The sequence below is a fragment of the Podarcis tiliguerta genome, assembly GCF_965153285.1.
Source record: "Podarcis tiliguerta genome assembly, chromosome: 2".
Lineage (NCBI taxonomy): Eukaryota > Metazoa > Chordata > Lepidosauria > Squamata > Lacertidae > Podarcis > Podarcis tiliguerta.
The window spans coordinates 106,201,203-106,224,318 of record NC_139535.1 but is presented as its reverse complement, the minus strand read 5'-3'; the positions used below and the strand labels follow the sequence as shown (position 1 = coordinate 106,224,318).

Sequence of the window (23,116 nt, the reverse complement as noted above, 5' to 3'; positions counted from 1 at the left end):
TCCCCCCCCCTCCAGTCATGTGAGGTAGGAAAGAGATTTGTACATGGTGATCCAAGGTATCTATAATGGAGATTAGTAACTTAGCAGGAGTTTGAACTTCGGTTTCCCGTTTCATTTTCTGGCAGGTTTACTGTGCCATTAACAAGCTGAGAGGCAGAAACGCAACAGATTAAGCTTTCCTTTTTGCAGCCTTTCCACTCCAGAAACAGTATTCTGGCATATAGGTGTTTCTTTGTTTTATCTAACATTCATCACTGGACCAAGCATGGGAATGCACTCTTGTTTAAGCTCTTGTCATGTTCAGAAGCACACACTGTACTTTAGGCTGCTGTATAGAGATGGTAACAAAACAGAATAATTGTACTATGCCACAGCACTTTTTGTCCTCCTTTGTATCAAAAGAGCAAGCCTGTATTCAAAATGCTATGTTCCTGTAAAAGGGAATGACTCAGGGTTCAACACATGGCTGTTTTCTTATCTCTTGCCAGGGACACAGGTGTACCGGGAAGTTTTTAATGATTGACATTTTATTACGTTTTTATATTCTGCTGGAAGCCGCCCAGAGTGAATAATATTCACCTCACCCCCCACGCCCAGTGAATAATATTCACCCCCCCCCCACGTCCCATCTTTAAGTTGGGCACCAGCAACGGAAAGTGAAGGATTCCCATAAATACTACACTTGGGTTTCAAATAGGTTGACATTCAACTGCAAAATTTATTATCAAGCACGGTATAATTGTATGGCATTGTTTGTTAGGCAACTGTCATGTACATTTTTTCTAGAATAATAAAAAAAAATGGGTAAGATTTGAATTCCACAAATTATGAGTCCTCTGCTTAAACATTAATAAAAATATGTTTGTATCGTATGCTCAGTGACTGTTTTCAGAGCATGCCTGTTAGCCCATTTTGAAGGGTGTGATGGTTGCAATGTAAATCACACATGTTAACTGAAAAGCGCCTTTCGGGTTCATATTTTTAAATTAAGGGTGAAATAATATATTTGAATCTTATTTTGTTCTGTGAGCCACACTAAGGTGTCTGGGTATAGGGCAGTATATAAATTCAGTAAATAATAATAAAAATACAAAGCATATAGGTTGTTTAAAAATAAAGGACTGGATGCAAACTAATAACACAATCCCTTACATAAACACACGTTGATGGGGACTGGATGAAATGTAATCGCCTCTCTGCCATGGGATGGGGGTTGCTTTGCAGATGCCCCAGAATCATTCAAAAAGTTACTGTCAGTGGTAGCTAGCAGCCACAAAACAGGCATTGCAGGGTAGAGTCAGGGTACTGGCAGCTTTGGGTCTGTTGGACCCAAAGTCCCACAGACTCCCTGAGAGGTTTGATATTCAAGGCCTCTCAGTTATAGCAGACTGGAGCTGGCACAGCAAAAAATATCTGCCTTGGTCAGCATGAGTCAGCAGGACTTTTGATGTGGCAACATATTTGTCACTCCACTGCTGTTTCTAAGTCCAGTTTGGGTTGCTCTGTGTGTCACTTTTCATTCCCAATTAAATCCATGGGACAAACTACACTTTGATTTCAACGGGATCTGAATGCCTGAATCCAGATCAATGAATTTGGCTAGAACACATTTGCCAAGAGGAAGAAGTAAATTCAGAAAACAATTCGAGATTATTCTAGATCAGTGGAGTAGAAGTTTGCCTCTTTTAGAAAATGAGGTGGAAAGTTACCCATCCAGCAGTTGAAAAGATCAGGACAAACTGAATGCTCACAGTGGTGGTTTTGTTGTCAGATACATGTGAATCAATCCAACTTCTGTAATTTGCTGCACGGATATAGATTCCCGGTAATTGTGGTCGGCCACAACCAACACCACTGCTGGTGATTCCTACCAGATAATACTTGTCATCTAGGAAAGAACACATCAGAGGACCACCACTGTCTCCCTGGAGGATAAAAAATAAAGAAGATAACTTGAGTGCTGCTGAAGGTATTCTGGAGATGTAGCGTGCATAGAAATTATGATAGTAGGGGCTGTATCTAATGCTGGAGCTTTACGGGTGCAATAGGCTTCCATGCACACAGTGGAACTTCCTCTCCCTTCCGTGTGCACCCTCAGAAACAGTTCTGGAGGGTTGAAAAACCAAACCGATTTTGGGCATTGCAGGGGAGGAGAGGAAGTGGACGTCCTGTTTGTGAGTGGAACTCTACTCTGGATAGAATTCAGTAAGTCTGAGCTATGCCTTCCATGTAAGCCTCCCAGAGAGCTTTGGCAGTGTTGAGCGACAGATTAAGTGCTACTAATAAGTAACTATAAACAAAAGTTATCAAAAGAAAAACAGATTGCCAGAAAAGATGGATGTGGGACAGCTGGACTTTGTGGAACAGCACTAACCATAACTATGTTACTTACAAAAAATTGGTAATGCCTATTCTGGGAATTCCAGCTACAAGCTCAGTAAGCCTGATGAGAAATTTACTCTACGCATTGAAGTGCGCATGGCGCTCCATCCAGTTTTTGCTCTCGTAACAAGGCCTTATGTACACAGGTGTTGAGAAGAACATTCCTCACTCTCTATTTTGAATGCAAATAATGTGGTCCAAGTGTTCTGAATGGAAGAAAATGAACACACTCCGACTATTCTATAAAGTTCCTCCGCTTTTATCCCCTACCCCACCCCTTAGCAGTCTTTACTGAGGTAAACAAGGCTTTTTTTACTTCAGGCTTTTTTTACTTCAGCTGGAAGTATGCCCAGATTTGCACATTCCTTGAAATCTGTATTAGAAATCTAGTTCCACTAGGGCTGCCATACGAAAAATCGCAATTCTTTTGGTGTTTGTGTCACACACAAAAAGCTCAACAAAACAACTTTGTCTTTTTAAAAAGTGCAACAATTTCTGGGTTTTCCTTTTTTAAAGCTCATTGGGGGGGGGTCTTCCTAAAAAAGCCTCAACAACTTTCATGGTGTCCTGGCTTTTACTTTTTGAAATACGGCAACCCTAGTTCCACTTTTTCTCCAATTCTCCTTTTTGTCAGTATATGGAAACATCACAGCTGCAGACAGCCAGATTGTTGACATCACATGATGCGCCTATCTGTGGGAAAGAAGAATTTCCCAGGAAGTTCACAGGCTGGAAAAGTCTCTGTGAAGAGTGTAATTTGAAACCTTCCATTTGCGCATGTACAGGAGGTTTGTCAGACTTGCTAGAGGAACTGAACTGAAAGGACGTGTTTTTCTCTAGTGCTGTAATGTGAGAAATAAAAGAATGTAAATAGATTTCTGACTAATTTTCTTTCCCCTGCGGAAGCAGGAGGGAGGGGTTGTGCATTTTACCCACTCTTGGGAAAATGTCGCCTATCAAAATCTCCCAGGTCTGTCTGGATATCAGCTCCGAGGACAGTGAGAGGGGCCAGCCTCTATGGAGGGGGCTTGCAAACCGACACTTTTGTCTTTTCAAGTGTATACTTGCAAGGGGGAACTTTTTATTATTTTTGTTCAGTGTATAAGGGATACTTATGCACTATTGTAAATAATAAATGTTTTAGCACATAAACATGAACAAATTTGTATGTTTCTGGAACTGACTATGGTGTTACACTGACATATAATTGTGTTGCTACCAGGTAGTAAAGTTTGACTTAGCAACCACATGGCTGGAGGTTTCGCCAATATGTTTTTCAAATGGAATTTTACCTGGCAGCTATCGACACTCCCGTTTTCAGTACCAGCACAAAGCATATTCAATGATACTGCCCCAGCATACCAATCAAATTTGTTACAGATTTGCTGTGGAATAATGTTGACTCGAGCTTCTTGTAATATACGTACAGCTTTGCCTATAATGAAAACACAAGACAAAGGTGGAAGTATGCTAATTTGTTGTTTAATAATCTGGAATGTACAGGACAACAGGGATATTAGTAGCTCTTGGGTCAGTACATCTTTCTTAAGCCTACTGCACCAGACCCCCATTCTCCATGCATAATCTACATTAGTTGCTAAACTAAGGTTCAAGAGTTACGGTGTGTACTTTTAAGAAACTAATGCAGAACTCAATGTTCTTTTCATTTTTCCAGTAGTGCAATTGTTTAATGAGTGTGGCTATGTGTGAAGATAGTACATTGAATTTAGATCCCACCACTGAGAGTGGTAGTAGTAGTGTCTACTGTGCAATAAGATGTCATTATGGCTTGGCAAACAGATGTAAATTCAGTAGATTCAGTGTCACATTATTTGCTTTGGCCAGTTGTAAACTGTTTGAACTGCTATACATATTATAAAGATTTTATTATGGCTATCACTATATTATGCATGGTAGTTCAGACAGTTTACAAATTAGCCAGGTTTACAAATTACCCAGGTTAGTTTGGTGCACAATACGAGAATTATGATGTTTGCACAGGTTTGGTCAGAGCAAAAGCCAGAGTAATTGAGTATCTGAATAACTGGCATATTTTTTTGTAGAACAGACCAGCATCTACTCCTCCTTGCCACAAAAATGACTCATTATATATTGAGTCATGTATTGTGCCTTTATCCTCAGATTCCACTTAGAAATACTAGAACAAACAAGTTACAGGTAGGTAGCCATGTTGGTCTGCCGTAGTCGAAACAAAATAAAAAAATTACTTCCAGTAGCACCTTAGAGACCAACTAAGTTTGTTATGCACACTTCTTCAGATGCACACGAAAGCTCATACCAATAACAAACTTAGTCTCTAAGATGCTACTGGAAGGAATTTTTTTATTCTGTTTAGAAGAAACAACACAGCCTGAGGGAGGAATTTCCTACAGATGTGCAAGACCAAACCTGTACATAACCATCTCAGGAGCTTTGACCAGGCATCTTCAATCTACTACCCAAAATACACAAACCAGGAAACCATAGGGAACTCATTGTTTCAGGCATTAGTACCTGCACAGTTGGGGGTGCCTAGATATATAGACTCAATGCCACCAGCAGAGCAATCCTTAATCCTACACACATTTGACTTGTGCAATTTCAGGCATATGCAGCTGAAGGTGGGCTGGTTGAAATTGTGCAGGTTAAGTCCCAAGCAAGGCAGAGAGCTTAGTCGTTTTGTGCTGAGTCTGCTTGGGGTTACCCAGCATAAAAATAGCTTTAAAGCTCTCTGCCTTGCTTGTTGGGTAAGGCCCGTTCAGCATGCTGGCTGTGAGATGCTCCCATGAGATCTTGCAGGGCAAAATGAACACCACTATCCTTTCAGAGCCAGTGCACTGAGCAGAATTTACCACCCACTACCCCTGCCCCAGCAAGGCAGAGCGCTTAAAAGCTATTTTTGCTGCAGGTCCATTTGGGTTACAGGGTACAAAAAAGGTTTTAAGCTCTTCACCTTGCAAGGTAAGTCCCACTCAGCATGATGGCTTGGTTTGCTGGAGTGGCTCCAATGGTTTGAATATACATGTTAAGATGTGGTATTACTGTACAAGTTACATATGGGGTACCGCTAACTGATGAAACTACAGCATTGATAATGTCCCCAAAACCACCATACCAGCTACTATGGATGCTGCAGCTCTTTACACCAACATCTCCCACAAAGATGGACTGCAAGCCATCAGAAGCATCCCTGATGGGGCTACAGAACATCTAGCCACCTTTGTACTTTCTCACAAATACTTCAGCTTTGGAGAGAACATTCATTGTCAGATCATCTGCTCGCAAAGCTCCATAAGATGCAAACATCTCCATGGCTGACTTACAACAATCCTTCCTCAGGTCCTGTCCCTCAAAGTCTCTCTTCTACCTGAGGACACACCACAGTGTGTAAGTGGCAGCTAGAAGCACGTAAGTATGTGCAGCAGTTAGTGAGTTTCCGATATAAGGTGATGCTTATATTATACAGTTGCACAGTAGTGTCCAGACAGTTAACCTATTGTATGCAGTGGTCCAGGTCCAGGTTAATAATGGAGTGAAAGTTACTGAAGTCCTGGTGGAACTGCTCAAGAGTCTCCTGTCCAATAATCCAAATGATAAATGTACACCAGTGTATCTCAGACATTCACTTAATGTTGCAAATGGGCCATTGGCAATAAACAGCCTTGGCCCTGTACACCCGAAGGAGCATCTCCACTTCCATTATTCAGCCCAGACACTGAGATCTATCGCCGAGGACCTTCTAAAGGTTCTGTCACTGAGAAGTTACAGGGAACCAGGCAGAGGGCCTTCTTAGTAGTGACACCCACCCGGTGGAACGCCCTCCCATCAGATGTCAAAGAGAAACAACTACAAAACTTTCCAAAGACATCTGAAAGCAGCCCTGTATCAGGAAGTTTTTAATGTTTTGCTTTGTTTTTATTATGTTAGAAGCTGCCCAGGGCAACCCAGTCAGATGGGTGAGGTATGTATGTACAAACAAACAAACAATTAAAAATTATTATTATTTCCCTGGAAATGGCAAATCTGGATTAAATGAGGAAAATACAAGCTGCCATTGGGATAATGACATCCAGAGGAACCTACAAAATACTTGAAGAACACTGATCCTGCAATAACAGCAATCTGGAAGCACCCGTAGGTAAAGGAAAAGCTTTTGGGGAAATCCGAAAGTGTTCTAAATCAGCCAGGAAAAGGTTGCCATACTATGGAGCTATGTATGTGCTCATGGCAGTGCCACTGATCTGAAGATCCATGTTCTCCCCATGTATGAAATAAGTTGAACTGCTTCAATGGGACTTACTTTCCAGCTAAGTATGCAGCTGGAGATAACTTAATTCTCACTAGTAACAAAAGTTTAAAGGAAAAATAAAAGATTTACCATGTTCATATGTGCTTCCCCATCCACTTATGTAACACGAGGTCTCATGTGACAGGAGAGGAGGAGTGTCAGGTAAGCAGATGGGCTGAATATAGTCATTGTACTTGACAGACTTGGCAAGTTGAAACAAGGCAACATCATTTTCAAAGGTGCCCCATTCAAAGTCTGAATGGATTGCGATAGTGCTGACCTTCTGTATTACAGTACGAGAGTGGGGTTTATACAGATGATGCAAGCCAATCACTGCCCTCCAAGATTCTGGACTCCTAGGACAGAATAAAATCCCTTCTAGAGTAAATAATTAGTGCAGAAGTTCCCATTTCAGACTTTAAAATTTGAGAGCAACAGCAAACCCGGGTCAACACACATGCAATCATTCCCCTTCAGGAACTCTACTCAAACCATGAACTTGGAATCTTGTCATGGCTCACTCTTCATAAAAGCTAGCCTATGAGTTTTGCTTTTTCTGTCATTTAAATAGTATATTAGTTTTATGGAAATTTATTAGGAAATTCTATTCAAAATCAAAAATAAAGCGCAAAAAAGACAAGAAAAACAGGAGGTAATTGAAAGATCGTCCATCGATGCAAAGAACTGCACAGATAATTTTGCATTTGACACTAGAACTTTTGAGTAGAAACTATACCAGAGCACTTTTGAATGGGAAGAGCTGCATAAGCAGTTTATGCATCAGTATATACACCTGTTGCTCAAAGTAAACAATCCCTTGGACATGCCATAGTGAATCATGGAAGCCATACAGAGAGAAAAGATAATTGTCATTTGTACTCTACAATGGTACAAGTTTCATGATATGCGGCTCTTTTAAAACCTGAACCTATGGTGAAAATCCTTTTGCTGAGAAATCCTACTGGAACTTCTAGGTCAGCGCTTTTCAAACTTTTCAAGTTGGTGGCACACTTTTTGGACAAGCATCATTTCACGACACAGTAATTCAGTTTTACTAGCACACTGGAGGTTAAGCTAACCCTTTCCAGCCCCTACTTAAGCCCAGTCAAAGGCAACTACGGGGTTGTGATGCTCATCTTGCATCAGGCCTAGAGAGCCAGCATTTGTCCAGACTGCTTTCTGGGTCATTTGGCCAGCATGACTAAACCGCTACTGGCACATGGAGGACCGTAATGAGTGCCAGAGTGCATAGAAACACTTTTTACCTTCCTTGACACAGCGGTACCTATTTATCTACTTGCACTGGTATGCTTAAGAACTGCTAGGTTGGCAGAAGGCAGGACAGAGCAATGGGTGCTCACCCTGTCGCGTGGATTTGAACCGCCAACTTCCCAGTCGGGAAGCCCAAGAGGCTCAGTGATTTAGATCACACAGCCACCAGCTCCACTATCTGTAGAAATGAGCCAGAGTCAACGAAAGCTTATGCCGTTAACACTTGTGAAGTCTTTAAGGTGCCTCAATGCTTACTGTTTCTCCTGCAAGAGGCTAACACGGCTGCTCTCCTGCAAAGCCTACTGATGATAAATCCAAAAAAAGTTCGTTGGGGTGTGTGTGTGACTTTTTCATATAATTGGTTGACATGCAAAGTGCACCACTGATGGGCTCTGATCTGCATGTACTTTTCATTTTGCTGGTTCTCCGGCCCCTGCAATTCTGTTGCTCTTGGTCACCAAAGTATGTTGGTGATACAGATATTGTTTTTGTGTTGCATGCCACTTAGGTTTTTAGAATATTAAGCAATTTAGAAATGCTTTTAAATGAAGAAAAAGTGCCCTTCGTAGCATCCCCATTCTCAGCTGTTACACGTTACATTAGCATGCATGGCTGAGGGTTAAAATGGCACATTTATGTTGAAAAATTCCAATAACTATCTACCTGCGCTGGTGTGCTTTCAAACTGATAGGCTGGCAGAAGCTGGGACAGAGCGATGGGACCTCACCCCGTCACGCGGATTCAAACCACTGCGGATTTGAACCACCGCCCTTCCAATCGGCAAGCCCAAGAGGCTCAGTGGTTTAGACTACTGCGCCACCCGCTCCCCTGCAACACACCTACACACTGCAGCCAGCACATTAATTTGTCGTGGCACACAGTCTGGAAAGCTCTCTTCTAGGTAAAGGTAAAGGTAAAGGTACCCCTGCCTGTACGGGCCAGTCGTGTCCGACTCTGGGGTTGCGTGCTCATCTCGCTTAAGAGGCCAGGAGCCAGCGCTGTCCGAAGACACTTCGAGCCAGCACCAGCGCAGCACACGGAAACGCCGTTACCTTCCCGCTATAAAGCGGTACCTATTTATCTACTTGCACTTGGGGGTGCTTTCGAACTGCTAGGTGGGCAGGAGCTGGTTCTGAACGACGGGAGCTCACCCCGCCGCGGGGATTTGAACCACCGACCATGCGATCGGCAAGTCCTAGGCACTGAGGTTTTACCCACAACGCCACCTGCATCCCCTCTCTTCTAGGTATTGAATCCTAAATGAGTGTAGCTGTGATAGAAAAGCAATTAAGTATCCAACTATGAGGTTAACAGTGGCTTTTTAAGGTGGGCTAGATTCTGATCTGGAGGCCAATGTGGGGTGGGGGAGGTAGGCCAAAGGAGGGCAATTTGTTTAGGTGGGGGCAGCTGCTTCATGTGGTGTACAGCTGCTACAATCAGTAGCCAAATAAGCCATATTTCCCAATACTGCAGTTGAAACACCACTACAAGATCATAACAGAATGTCATTCCTGTCAGGGCATTTTGGAGCGTCACGGCGACTCACAAAACAACCAATGACAGCAGCTATGCTCTGCTTGAAGTAGTAGGAGAATATTGTTTTTAGTAAGGCACCACTCCCCCAAAAAACTGTTCAACTTTCTCCCAGAAATGAAAATGCCTTCCTGCTTTGAAGGTTATTTAAAGGACTGACACTGGCTTCTGATGTCACAGAAGCATACAGACTGCACCTAGACAGCCTTTCTGTGATTCTGCTGTGTCGCAGATCTGTGAAAATGGCACATATCGAAAATTTAGCCTATACCCTCACAGTATGATACTATTCCTATATGGGCTGACACAGCAATTCATTATTTTTTCTCTAGAACTTGGGCTATTGAGGGCCCATCTGTGTGGAAGAGAATTGGTGCCACTCAAAAATAAGCGGATTATTTCTGCATATTCGGGGACTTCCTAGATCTGCAGTATTTAAGTTAAATAAAAAAATTAAATAAAAAAAATTTTTACAAACACAAAGACAAAGAAGCAAAAGCCTTACATGAATCTGAATTTTGGGGCCTAACAGAATCTTAACATCTTAGCCGAGAAGGAAAAGAAAAAAGAAAACCTGAGGTGGGGAAAAGAAGGAATTGGCATGCTCAAGACCAAATGGGTTTGGGACAAGCTTCAAGTGACGCTAAATGATTTCTGCCTTCACTGTGCATGCAAATACAGTACCAATGATGGAAATGTGTAGGTATGTCATTATAATTATGGGATCAGAGTGCTATAGAAAGAAATTAAGCTGCCATACACCATCAGTCTATTTGTCCACCTAGATCAGTATTGTGCTTATTATGATTCATAGTGGCTCTCTCAGACAGGTTTTTCCCTACACTTGACCCTTTTAACGCAGCAGATAGGTTGGGAGATGAGGAGGCCCCTCCCTCCTGAAACCCCCCCCCCCTTCTACCAGCCAGACCTGAAAAGGGCTATAAGGTTTTTATTCAAAGCTGGATAGAACCTTGAACAGGAGGGGGCCTTTTAGGGACTGAGGATACACTGCAGCTTTTTGTTTCTTGCTTGTTCTGTCTAATAGTGAACTCAGTGGTTAAGTTCGGGAGTGAAACAGGGATATTAAAAAAGTAAAACAAGAACATAAAAATAGCATGCTGGGCAACTTACACTCCCACCTCACGAGAGAGAGAAAAGAACCTTCAATAAATGGATGCTGGGCAGATAGTGTGAGTTTAGAAATCTGATCTATCGTTGAGGCTAATTCAGCTGTCAAATGGTGAAGATGTCAATTCAGAGGGCAAGATGGCCTGATTAAGCCCCTAACATTTAATAGTATACTGTAAGTGATCATTAGAGTTGGGAGATAGGCACCATGAGCTACAAACAAACAAACAAACAAACACTCTTTTCCTGTGCTGCCCTCCCCACCCAGTTTTCTTACCCTTCACCATAAAGTCCCAGAGTGGGTAACAACATAATCATATAATTAAAAACAGGTAAATGTGTAAAAATAACTATAGTAAAGTGGCATTCCAGTCCATCTTGCAGATGATTCTCCTGGAGTGTGGATATATCATTTTTGGGGACTCAGAGTTTGAGGTACACATCTCCACTTCTTTTGTACCTATTTTGAGTATTATTAGCATAATTATATTACTTTAATAAGACTGCATTATTATACAATACTACATGAGCTATTAAGGAAACAACCAAAACTTAAGTACATAACTGTTATGTAGATGTTATGGTTCATGAAATAAGTGCTTCAGGAGGATGGCTGGTGGCTATTTTGGAAAGAAGGTTTCCATGGACATATGCCAGCCTGCAGGTTCTATCTACCCAACTTTTTTTTTTTGACAAGCTATGTATTCTATAGCAACCACATGGAAATTGTCATCAGTAAAGACTGTCCTACAGAAGTATTGAACGGAATGGATTAAATTAAGTGTTCAGATTTATGCCTGGCAACCAGCCCTGAACTTGAAAACCACAGTATTATATGGCATAATGGGGAAAGGTTTCAGAATGGTAGGAAAAACTGAAATCTTCCCCTCTTCCTTTTCTCCCTCCTCTTTCCCCTGAGCCATGGCCAACGCTATAGGGCTCCTGCTCTGGTATGGTTCAATTAGGCTAGCTGAAGACACATGAACCAAAACACCCCTGTTAAGGGTTGGCAATATACAGTACTAACACATTTTTTTCCAGATCCCCCCTTGTGGGTAGAGACCAGTACATGTCCCTCAAGCACAAAACTGACAGAAAAAGATTCAGAACAAAAAAAATACATACATATTTACTTTAATGCAGTGTGCTGCTGTCAGCACTGAGTTGCTATTAATTAAAGATCCACCACATATATGGTAAAAAGATTCTCCAGGAGCAGGTTGAGCTTGTAGACTAACTTGCCATGGCCAAGCCCCAAGCTGAGCATCATGTCCACCTATAATCCGAGATCCTTCTGCTGTCTCATCCACAAGAGGCCTTTTTCCGCATTCTAAAAATAAAAAAGTTGTACTGGTATTTCAGTGTAAAACACAGCAGGCATTCAGCAACAATACAATATAGCCATTGTTTCAACCGTGCAATCTGACACAGCAGTTCTGTTATCAGATTGCTTTCTGTTGGAGATTATGCAAGCATGAAGGCTTCTGTGAATCATTAAATAATCTTATTGTCAGATGCCGGCCTAAAAGAACACACCAACTTGTTTGATTGATTATTCAAAGACCACCCAAAAGCATCACACAAGCATCACGGAAAGAGGCAGTCTACAACAGAAATTTGAGGGTGTGGCTTGTCTCCTGTTTGTCAAGATACCTAATGTGTGCTGACTGCCTTATTCTGGCTAGTTTGAGCCACCCTCTTGAAATGGTAAATAACCTAGTTTCTGAAATCATCGCCACAGACCTCCCATATTCATACACAAAATGTGCTCTTTTGATTGGATTTGAAGGACCTGTAAGTTAAAAGAACTATTGGGAGAGGTTTTTCAAGATACAGTGGTACCTCGGGTTAAGTACTTAATTCGTTCCAGAGGTCCGTACTTAACCTGAAATTGTTTTTAACCTGAAGCACCACTTTAGCTAATGGAGCCTCCTGCTGCTGCCATGCTGCCGGAGCATGGCAGATTTCTGTTCTCATCCTGAAGCAAAGTTCTGAAGCACTATCCTGAAGCACCATCCTGAAGCACTATTTCTGGGTTAGCGGAGTCTGTAACCTGAAGCGTATGTAACCCGAGGTACAACTGTATTTTCTTCTGCAGAGGAAATAGCTGGGGTCATTAAGAGTCAAGATGGCTTCAGGATTGCTCTCCTGTACTATTTCAGACATGTAGCTTAGGTACTTATGTATGAGTGTTTACCTTGTGCACTTACGAACACACGTTTTATTTATGACACCTTAGAATTCTTATAACAGTACATAAAAGACACACACACACACATAAAAAAGACACAGGAAACTGAAAAGATAACAGTACAATTCAACAAGTTGAGTACTTTTCATTACAAAACAAAACACTTGATGTAAATTATTACTGTAATGTGGCATAAAGTCTAAATCAGTGGTTCCCGATTAGCTAATTACTGAGAATCTCCTATTTTTCAAAAGCCAAGCCACAGACCCCCTGCTTTTGAAAATTTTGATAACTCTATGATAATTACCTCTGCAAAGCATTTTTTTAGGGTAGCCCCTAACAAACAAAGGTATATTAAAAAATAAGCAAAGGTATACAAAAAAACACAGACTATAAAAACTGTGATATTACCATGTAAAAAATTAGTGGGGATGGGCTGTGGACCCCATGGGGGCATTTCACAGACCCCCAGAGGTCCCCAGACCCCTAATTGGGAACCACTGGTCTAGATAAAAAACTCAGACTAAACTAAAATCTGATAAAGTGTTTCACAATCCTGCAAAAAGAATTCAATAAAAATAAAAATACAGTATGAAAAGTCCCAGAGCAGATCCAGGCCAGTTTCTCTATTGCTGCAACAAAATGACAAAGGAGAAACAAAGTCTAAACAGAGGTGAAGAGGCAGATCTCATTCCAATTTGTCTGTGCGACAGCACCCTGCAAAAACTTGAATCAGAATTCCCACCTGGAAATATCACAATCTCATCTATGCTCAAGATCTAGTTTACAAGATTAAAACTAGAACTTGTTTTTCTTCTTCTTCACATGATTACACAGCATTACATTAAAACAACAACAACTGAACATAAAAGGCTTTTGGAAAGGCAATTCTTCTTGAAACTTTTCCATTATTATGTATTATATAAATCGATTTAATGGCCTATGTGGCTTGCTTCTAAAAGGGCACAGCAGCCTTACTGAACAGGTCAGATATGCTTACAAAGCTGATTAAATTTCAAGCCAATATTGCTTGAACTGGTACACTTCACGTGTATTCTTAAATTGCTGAAAGTGACATCTTACACCGTTTCCGCCCCAAACAGCACTGACAACCTAACGAAACCTCCTTTCTTCCAGAGCTTAGAAAAGGAATGTTGCAATCATATGAACTTTAGGGGCAGAGATCGACACTGACCTTGCGCCTGTGGCATTGTTACATGGTAATTCAGAAAATAGAGACATCACCTTGCCGACAAAGGTCCGTATAGTTAAAGCTATGGTTTTCCCAGTAGTGATGTATGGAAGTGAGAGCTGGACCATAAAGAAGGCTGATCGCCAAAGAATTGATGCTTCTGAATTATGGTGCTGGAGGAGACTCTTGAGAGTCCCATGGACTGCAAGATCAAACCTATCCATTCTTAAGGAAATCAGCCCCGAGTGCTCACTGGAAGGACAGATCCTGAAGCTGAGGCTCCAATACTTTGGCCACCCCATGAGAAGAGAAGACGCCCTGGAAAAGACCCGATGTTGGGAAAGATGGAGGGCACAAGGAGAAGGGGATGACAGAGGACGAGATGGTTGGATAGTGTCCTCGAAGCTACCAGCATGAGTTTGACCAAACTGTGGGAGGCAGTGGAAGACAAGGGTGCCTGGCGTGCTCTGGTCCAGGGGGTCACGAAGAGTCGGACACGACTAAACGACTAAACAACAACAAAAGTTCAGAAAATTACTAAATGGGGGAATTACTCGAATTAAATTCACTTTCGCGTCGCGTGCGCTTCCAAACAGGTTTGGGCGTTTTCCCCCTTTGACTTAAACTCCACCACGTACAGCATCAAGCGCCGTTTGACAGGAGCAGAAGGAAGGGAAAAGGGTAGAGTTTTCGCTGCCTTCTTTGCCTAACATTAGATCCACGTGCTTCGACCTCCAGGAAAAACAGCGGCCAGGCAGAGCGGCAAACCGAGGGCCGCTTAACTTGGGAAGAGATCCCAGTAATCGGGAGAGTAGAAGGAAGAGCTGTCGGGGAAGAAACAGTTGAGGATTCCACCACGCCAGGAGGCATCCCTCCTCCTCCTTGGCATGCCCCTTACGCACTCTGCGTCCGTCGCACTGGAGGCTGCCGGGAGTCGTAGTTCGGAGGGGGACTCCGCGCGCAGGCGCACTTCCGCCCAAGGCCCTCAACGCGTGAAGGAACCTGCCCTGCCCAAGCGCCCGCTGCAGCACCCACGGGAACCAGGGGGGGACGCCGGGCTCACCATGTGCGGGGACTGCGGAGGGCAGAGCTCCGGGCAGGGGTCCGTACAGCAGCGCGAGGAGCGCCAGCGAGGGCCCGGCTGCGGGGCGAAGGCTCCGCCGCATCGTCTGTCGAGGGAGAAAAAATGGCGGCCAACTTTCCCCCCCTCTCGCCGTCTTTCCCTCTCCTCGGCCGGAGTGACGTTGGGAGCGTCACGTGACGGAGGCCGAGAGGATTCTGCGCTCGGCGGCCTCCCGCTCTTGCATTTGCCTGGAAAGGGCGCGCGGGACGGAAACGAGGTCCGCGCGAAACTCTGGCGGGACGAAACCTCCCTCCCTAATGGGGCAAACATAACAGCGAGGCCGATCGAGCCGCGGTTGCGAGGGATTTATGCGCGATTTAAAGCCCATTGCAAGAAAGCTGAGAGTATACATCCCCAGCCTTCGAGAAATCCTTTTTGGAAGTAAACTTTAAAGTTAAGATTTGACTCAGATCCTTCTTCTTTTTGTTTCGTTTTCGATAAAGAATTGCATTGTAGCCGCACCGCCGACACACCTCCTTGCTTTACCGGTTGGTTTGATTTGCGGCACTTGCTTTATTATTAATTATTATTTGAATTTATATACCGCCCTATTCCCAGTTGGTTTGATTTGTGGCAATTGCATTATTATTATTGCATTATTATTATTATTATTATTATTGATTGAATTTATATACCACCCTATACCCGGAGGTTCACAGAAAAGATCAATATAAAAACCACAATATATAAAAAATCAAAATGAAAACAGCCCAATACCCCCCCCCCCAAGGAGCCACATTTTAAAAGGGCATAGGATGTCAATCAGATCAACCAAAAGTCTGGTTAAAAAAAAGAATGTTACAAATTAAATTTCCAATATACAGCAAGTCAGCAGTAAGCAGGTGTGTATACAGACGCCTTCGTTTCGTGCTTGGAAGCATAGAGTTGGAAAGGGATCCTGAGGGACATCTAGTCCAACCGCTTGCGATGCAGGAATCTTCTGCCCAACATGGCTGGCTAAGCTTAACTGCTATAAAGCAATGAAGAGGGTGGTAATACAAGGACTACTGCAATCGACACAATATCACCAAGACAACTATCTGTAAACAAGCAACATCCATAAAAATGGCAAAAGTAGTTTCTCAAATTGGTATTATCCTAAACAGTAGCAAACACAGTAGTTCACTTGTACTATGACAGTGGTTCAGTGCTCATGGCTTCTCATGTTTAATTCCTAAGCTTAGGAGATCATTGACCCTTTGATGAATTTACGAAGTTGGCATCAACCCCACTGCATATACTTAGGTAGGTATATGAAATATAGTCAAGAAATACCAGAATATCATGAACATTTATTAATCACCCACCATTACCAGGAATTGCAAAAATGTAAAAATAAATCTGGCATACTGTTGGATTGTGAAATCTTGTTAAATATAAGGTTCCACATTGGCAAGGAAGATACATGCCCATACTGTTTATTTCTGAGGCTCATGATGATTATTCTTTTGTACTATTCCTCATTAAGATTTCCTGCTACTATACCCTTTTCAACCCATGGCTCTTTATTCACCCCTAAACTGTAGGGGGTGAATATCAACCACTTCCAGAACCCAGGTATAAATGCATATTTAACATGTAGAATATGGTAGTGCTAAAGGGATGTTAAAATACCTTTGGGATAGAGTTTTATCTATAAAATATGTACTGCTATGTCATAAAAAATATATCAAAGTGGGTTGCAGCAATAAAACAACCATACAGCAAAAATGATAAAGTTAAATACTGACATCAGTTAACTATTGCTGAAGTAGGCAACCTTTGAACTGGTTCCTGTACCAACCCCTTTACAGCAGTTTTATCAACAAAAATTTGTAACAGCTACATTACAAACACACCTTCACTTCTTAATATAGGTAACCATATATATAGGGTCAGACTTTTTGTCCAACTCTGCCCATGCTCACTATGCTGCCAGAGGTCTTGGACAATATTTTCCCCATGCCACCTGCAATTGGGTCCTAACAGGAAGCCCAAGGATTGCACCTTGTGCTCTGTCACTGAGCGAGGGTCCCTTCCCCACCAGTTCATCTGCCATGGCTCTGCCCCTCACAGTCCTGGAATTGTTTGAAGCAAGTGGTGAGAATTCCCCAATCTCTACACCCCACTCAGATAATATTTAGGTGCCTGTCAGTAAAAGCTTCGCCAGCTGATTTCTGCAGATCAAATCAGCACAAGCTGGCCAGGCTGATTTCTTTTTCTGGCCAGTTAGCAATGCTATGTGTTTACACATATTTTTTGGGAGAAAAAAGCATGCAGAGAACTTTAAAATGGTGTCTTAGTAGTGCTTTAATTTGCAGTTAATTGATTTAAACAAGCTGTCGTTGACTATATTCTAAGATTTTCCCTGTCTGCTCTGCACTTTAGAAAGTAGAACTGAATTCCTTTCAGAGAAGGAAACTTCCTTTGAAATGTGTATATAAAAGGAGAAGCCTTAGCATGTTTACTCAGAAATAAAAATTCCCTGAGTTCAGTGGAGCTTTCTCCCAAGTAACTGAGCCATACTACTGTATTGCAGTCTGACACAGGAGCTGAACTCAGTGGAACATATTTTTCAGTAAACATTCATCTGATTGGATTGCACTGGTGAATTGAGAATTATTTTACAGCATAACCAATTATATGTGGCTGAATCGGTGTCCAGTGTAAGGGGACGTATATATGTTGCAGCTTTACATCTGAGAAATTTGCTTTGTCAAGATCACTCCAGATCTCTCTTGTTAAGCAGCATCCGTCAAAGAGAAGTTTCCATGTTGGGAAGAGAACTTGCTGCCAAAAGTAGCACCAGCTTGAATGGTCTGCAGCCACGTGTTCCAAGAAATAAAATGCTCCACCCTAAAGGAAAGGATGAGACCATTTGAACAACAAGTATTTCAGGGAAACCAAGAGTGTAGGATGTTTTGTGCATTATATAAGACCACTTTCAGTGCCTTAAAATCAATTTCACCAGGTATTTATTTTCCCCAAAATCTGACCGACCTACTTGTGCTTTGCTTCTTCCTTGCATAAATACCTGCGAAAATGTCAATATTCCAGTAGTTCGAAGGTCTAAGAGCTCCTGCATATGTATGTTATTACAATCTGTTGCAAGCTGCATTGAGGATCATTCAGTCAAAAGGCAAAATATGCATCTTCTGAATGAATATTAGACTTGGGCATTCACAAACATGTAAGCCCAAGGGCTGATTACCTACCACTAGCAATCTCCCTTCTGTCTGACAGGGAAATTTAGTACAGTGGTGCCTCGCAAGACGAAATTAATCCGTTCCGCGAGTCTCTTCGTCTAGCGGTTTTTTTGTCTTGCGAAGCAAGCCCATTAGCGGATTAGCGCTATTAGCGGTTTAGCGGCTATTAGCGGCTATTAAAGGCTTAAGGGATTAGCTGCTAAAAGGCTATTAGCAGCTTAGTGCCTTAGAAAAAGCGGGTGGGGAGCGGAAAAAACCCGCCAGGAATCGCAAGACATTTTCGTCTTGCGAAGCAAGCCCATAGAGAAATTTGTCCCGCGAAGCACCTCTGAAAACGGAAAACCCTTTCGTCTAGCGGGTTTTCCGTCTTGCGAGGCATTCGTCTTGCGGGGCACCACTGTACAAGGTTGGGGTCCGTAGTCAGGGGTCCCAAAAGGAATGCCAAATAGACACAGGCTTCAGTGAAGCTTTAGGCCTTTGTCAAAAGGAACATACACAAAGTCAGTCTGGTAAGACAAATGTCTTCTAAAGGTTGTATAGTTACTTATTTCCTTGGCTCAGGGATTGCATAAATCCATACCCGCCGACATTTATCCGATGAAAATAGGGACCTCCTAAGGAAACGTGGGACATTCCGGGATCGAAAAGGAAACCGGGACGGCTTCTGTAACTCTGGGACTGCCCCTGGAAAATAGGGACACTTGGAGGGTCTGCAATCCTAGGCATGTTTATTCAGGAGCAAAGTCCCATTTAGTTCAATGGAGCTTACCTCCCGATAAGCGTGCTTACAATTGCACTGTAACACCTACCAGGCCTGTTCAGAGCTTGTCTGAGGTCTGTGGTGGGAGTCTTGTTATTGGCATGACGACAGCGTAAGTTTTGGAGACCCTGGCGAGGGCCCCCATGCCATCTTTGAGGTCTGGGGCAAGTGAACCCTGCCAGTGGCGTAGCGTGGGTTGTCAGCACCCGGGGCAAGGCAAGTAATTTGCGCCCCCCCCCCGCTGCACTGTCCCTCCCCCAGATAGTCTCTCGCTCTCCATCCGCACCGCACCGCACGCCTGGCACCCTCCCCTCCACAGTGGGCGGCGACCCGGCGGCTCGGATCGGATTCGCACAGCCAGCACTGCAGTGAGAGAGAGTGAGCCAGGTAGGGGCAGAGAGCTGCGAGTGCGAGCGTGCCCCCCCCCAGATGTTGCGCCCGGTGCGGCCGGCCCCCCCTGCACCCCCCACGCTACGCCACTGAACCCTGCTGCTCCCTTCCTTTGCATCGGCCTGCTGCCTACTACACTCCTCTAAAATTGCATCTCTACCCCACCATGTATCTTTTGCTGCCCTCCCCCCCTCAAATACTCACCGGCTTGAGGACCCTGCAGACTTCGCTCAGAACACTTTGCATGTCCCGCACGGAGCAGAGGACCAAAGTGGAAACGACGACATCGACGGAAGAAACGGCCACCTCCTGCAGATTCTCCGCCGGGGTCACCAAGAAGCTGTCAAACTGAAGGTGCTGGTTCTGGGCCATGCTTTTGGCTAAGCTCCGTTGAAAGTGGGGGTTGGGGTCTGTACAGGTGACCCTGCAGTTGGCCGGGAAGAACTGGAAGTTGGAGCCCGTGCCGGTTCCTATCTCCAGCAGCCGCAGCTGCCCCGAGGGGCCTGCAAACTCCAACAAGTTGCGGAACAGCTCTTGTTTCTGCCTTGACATCTTCTTGTTGTAACTGGGTGCAAACTTCTCCATGAAGGCCGGGAAGATCTTCTTGCAGTAGGGCTGCCATACGCCCAAGTACGACAGCACGTATATGGGAAGGGCTAGCAGCTGGAGGCAGAGACGGAGGCAGAAGACCAGGGCTGTTGCCATTTCAGCTCCTCTAGCCCAGTCTCGGATCTTTCGCCCTCTTTTTCCCTCGGAAGTCCAGAAGCAGGGGAAATAGCTTTGAATTCTGTGCAAACGACGTCGATATAGCTTGTCTTGGGAAAGTTAGGACGTGGATGGCTCTCTTTCCTCTATCATCGCTTAGTTCCAGTGCAGATCTCAAAGCAGGGTTGTGGACGAGGAGAGAGGAAGCTGCAAACTTCTTGCTAGGTTCACGAACTTCCTAAGGATCACGTTACCCACTGACTTCCTCATTCAGCCTGAGGCTTTTGTTTTGACTGCCAAAAGCAGTCTTTGGCAATCTGCCAGAAGGGAAGGGAAGGAGGGTGACTGTGTAACTCTTTCTACTCCGGCGCTCTGAAGCGCGAAAGCAGTTTATTTGTTTTTTTGTTTAACCCACAGCTTACTCAGATTTCTCTTACCCGTCACACATGTACACATGAGTGTGTACATATGTGTGTGAGGGGGAATAACTTGGGCCTGGAGCTGGGGGCAGAGAGATATGAAGGCACACCTGTTTAGGGAAGTTTTTAATGTTTGATGTTTTATCATGTTTTAAATATTCTGTTGGTAGCCTCCCAGAGTGGCTGGGGAAACCCAGCTAGATGGGCAGGGTATAAATAATAATAATAAAATCATTATTACCTGCATTTTCCATTCAGAGGCAGCTTAACCCAAGGGTTTATTTTTTGGGGGGGGGGAGGGGTTAAGAAAAAAAATCTGTGAAGGATATAATCACATAACTGATTAACATGTAGCCAAATCTTAAGTGTTTAGAACAACATACCCTCAAACATTTATCTGATGAAAATACAGACATCCTATTTAATAATAATAATAATAATAATAATAATAATAATAATAATAATAATTTTTCTCATTTATACCCTGCTCATCTGGCTGGGTTGTCCCAGCCACTCTGGGCCACTTCCAACATATATAAAAACCTAATTAAACATTTAAAAAACTTCCCTATACAGGGCTGCCTTCAGATGCCTTCCAAAGGTTGTATATTTAATTATCTCCTTGGCTCGAGGGTCCCGTAACTCCATACCCTGCAATATTTCTCCGATGGAAATAGGGACGTGCTAAGGAAAAGCGGAATCATATCAGAAACCGGGACGGCTTCTGTAAATCTGGGAATGTCCTTGGAAAATAGGGACACTTGGAAGGGTCTGGAACAATTTGTTCCTCCTCTAACTCATCCAAGTTGTTCAGCTCAAGTATGTATAGTTCTCTCTCTCAAAGCAGCCTTGCGATTTCTCCCCATAGCTTTCCCTTGATGTCACTGCAACCTTTTGCCCCTCATGCAGGGATCTGAAGACCTACCTTCTCTGCTCCTGTTTTATGGAGAGTTCTTTTGTGCAAAGGACGGCAGTTACAACGGCGGGTCATTTGGGGCTAAGGGTTGCCATGAGCCAGCTAGTTTGGCAAATGTAGCATCAGGATGAAAGGACCGTTCAAGGAAAGTTCAGTTTAACCCCACTGTTCGCCAACTCAATGCCCAACACCCCCCCCCCCAAAAAGGCACTTTAATTACTGGATTGTCTGTTCTGTCGAGACATAATCCCTTCTGTTCTGCAGCCCCATTTTGCACCTGTTTTCATCTTCACCCTCCTGTCCATAGCTTCTTTTCTGCCTCCTTTTCTGCAGCCCCACTTATGCTCAGAGTAACTGCCTGAACCTTCATCCCCAGTCCCATGCCTCCTGTTCCCTCCTTTTCACTTTCACCCCCCTTTCCTCCTCTATTTTTTCAAACTCCCCTTGCACCATCCTCATTCCCATGGCTTCTCAACCCTCCTGTTCTGCAGATATGTTACTGTACTCTTAAGAGGAATGGAACCTTAACAGCAAATCTGCCAGTTTGTTCAGTTAGAGGCGGCTGTGTGGAGAAGGGAGAGCCTCTCATGCCCCCTTCCTTTCCCGGCTGCTGCACAACAGCCCTGCAGTGCTGCCAGTTGAGTCTTAAGTCTCCACCAGTTGCTGCCACCGCCACCCAATAAGGGGAGCAGGTGGCGCTGTGGTCTAAACCACCGAGCCTCTTGGGCTTGCCGATCGGAAGGTCGGCAGTTCCAATCCGCTCAATGGTGGTGAGCTCCCATTGCTGTGTCCCAGCTCCTGCCAACTTAGCAGCTCGAAAGCACACCAACACAAGTAGATAAATAGGTACTGCTGCGGCGGGAAGGTAAATGGCGTTTCCGTGCGCTCTGGTTTCCGTCACGGTGTCCGTTGCACCAGAAGCAGTTTAGCCATGCTGGCCACATGACCTGGAAAGCTGTCTGTGGACAAACGCCGGCATCTTAACCGTCTGGGGGTCCTTTACCTTTCTACCTTTTACCACCAGCCTCATTTTTAGGCATCACCCACAGTCCCAGAACCCAAGAGGTGGAGGGGGGGGGGGAAACTGGGGCTGCACCAAAGCAATTCATTTTTTTATTTGAAAAAAAAAAGACTCCTAGCAACTACACCCTGCACTCCTCACCTGCACACAATGTAATGGGGAAAGGGGGGCTAACTTCCAGCTGCCTTATCCCACTTCAAGATCAAAGCAGCTCCACCCACCCACCCACATCTTAAAGCCCTGGAACATTGGGACCAATGCATCCCCCATTTCCCAGACCGTTCGCTTACACGCAGTGGCGTAGCGTGGGTTGTCAGCACCCGGGGCAAGGCAAGTAATTTGCGCCCCCTAACCCGTGGATTTGCGCCCCCTAACCTGTGGATTTGCGCCCCCTAACCCCCAGATGTTGCGCCCGGTGCGCCCGGGCCCCCCTGCACCCCCCACGCTACGCCACTGCTTACACGTTGCTCACAGTGTAAAAGCAGCCCACGCTCCCCTAGTCTTTCCAAGATCAAAGAAGAATGTGCTGGTTTCTTACGACGCTGATCCTCAACATTCAAATTAGAATGAATTCCACGCACATGGGGATTCCAGAATCCTGAGGTTGGTTA

The 23,116-nt window shown here is 44.0% G+C and overlaps 2 protein-coding genes and 1 long non-coding RNA gene across 6 annotated transcripts; 1 reads left to right on the top strand and 2 right to left on the bottom strand.

The window, feature by feature from the left end:
* Positions 1 to 698: 698 nt before the first annotated feature.
* LOC310671603 (transmembrane protease serine 12-like) lies at positions 699 to 17,771 on the bottom strand. The gene is made up of 7 exons (XM_083427933.1): positions 16,226 to 17,771; positions 15,748 to 16,149; positions 15,050 to 15,657; positions 11,729 to 11,933; positions 6,761 to 7,026; positions 3,675 to 3,817; positions 699 to 1,925 (listed from the first exon to the last, which is right to left on the bottom strand). Exons 3-7 carry the CDS (start codon positions 15,150 to 15,152, stop codon positions 1,686 to 1,688), a joined length of 957 nt encoding a protein of 318 aa, XP_083284059.1. The 5' UTR covers positions 15,153 to 15,657; positions 15,748 to 16,149; positions 16,226 to 17,771; the 3' UTR covers positions 699 to 1,685.
* On the top strand, positions 7,036 to 9,865 carry LOC310671824. Its single transcript, XR_014508231.1, has 2 exons — positions 7,036 to 8,843; positions 9,189 to 9,865. It is a non-coding gene; the product is annotated as an uncharacterized lncRNA (long non-coding RNA).
* Positions 16,382 to 23,059, bottom strand: LOC310671656 (thiol S-methyltransferase TMT1A-like). 4 transcript variants are annotated; one of them, XM_083428034.1, is made up of 3 exons: positions 22,967 to 23,059; positions 19,649 to 20,521; positions 16,382 to 17,944 (listed from the first exon to the last, which is right to left on the bottom strand). In XM_083428034.1, exons 2-3 carry the CDS (start codon positions 20,147 to 20,149, stop codon positions 17,708 to 17,710), a joined length of 738 nt encoding a protein of 245 aa, XP_083284160.1. In that variant the 5' UTR covers positions 20,150 to 20,521; positions 22,967 to 23,059; the 3' UTR covers positions 16,382 to 17,707. The 4 variants fall into 4 exon arrangements, with proteins under 4 accessions (XP_083284160.1, XP_083284159.1, XP_083284161.1 ...); XM_083428033.1 differs by having other exon boundaries at positions 19,649 to 20,466; positions 22,967 to 23,056; XM_083428035.1 differs by lacking the exon at positions 22,967 to 23,059 and adding an exon at positions 21,494 to 21,912.
* Between the last annotated feature and the right edge of the window lie 57 nt (positions 23,060 to 23,116).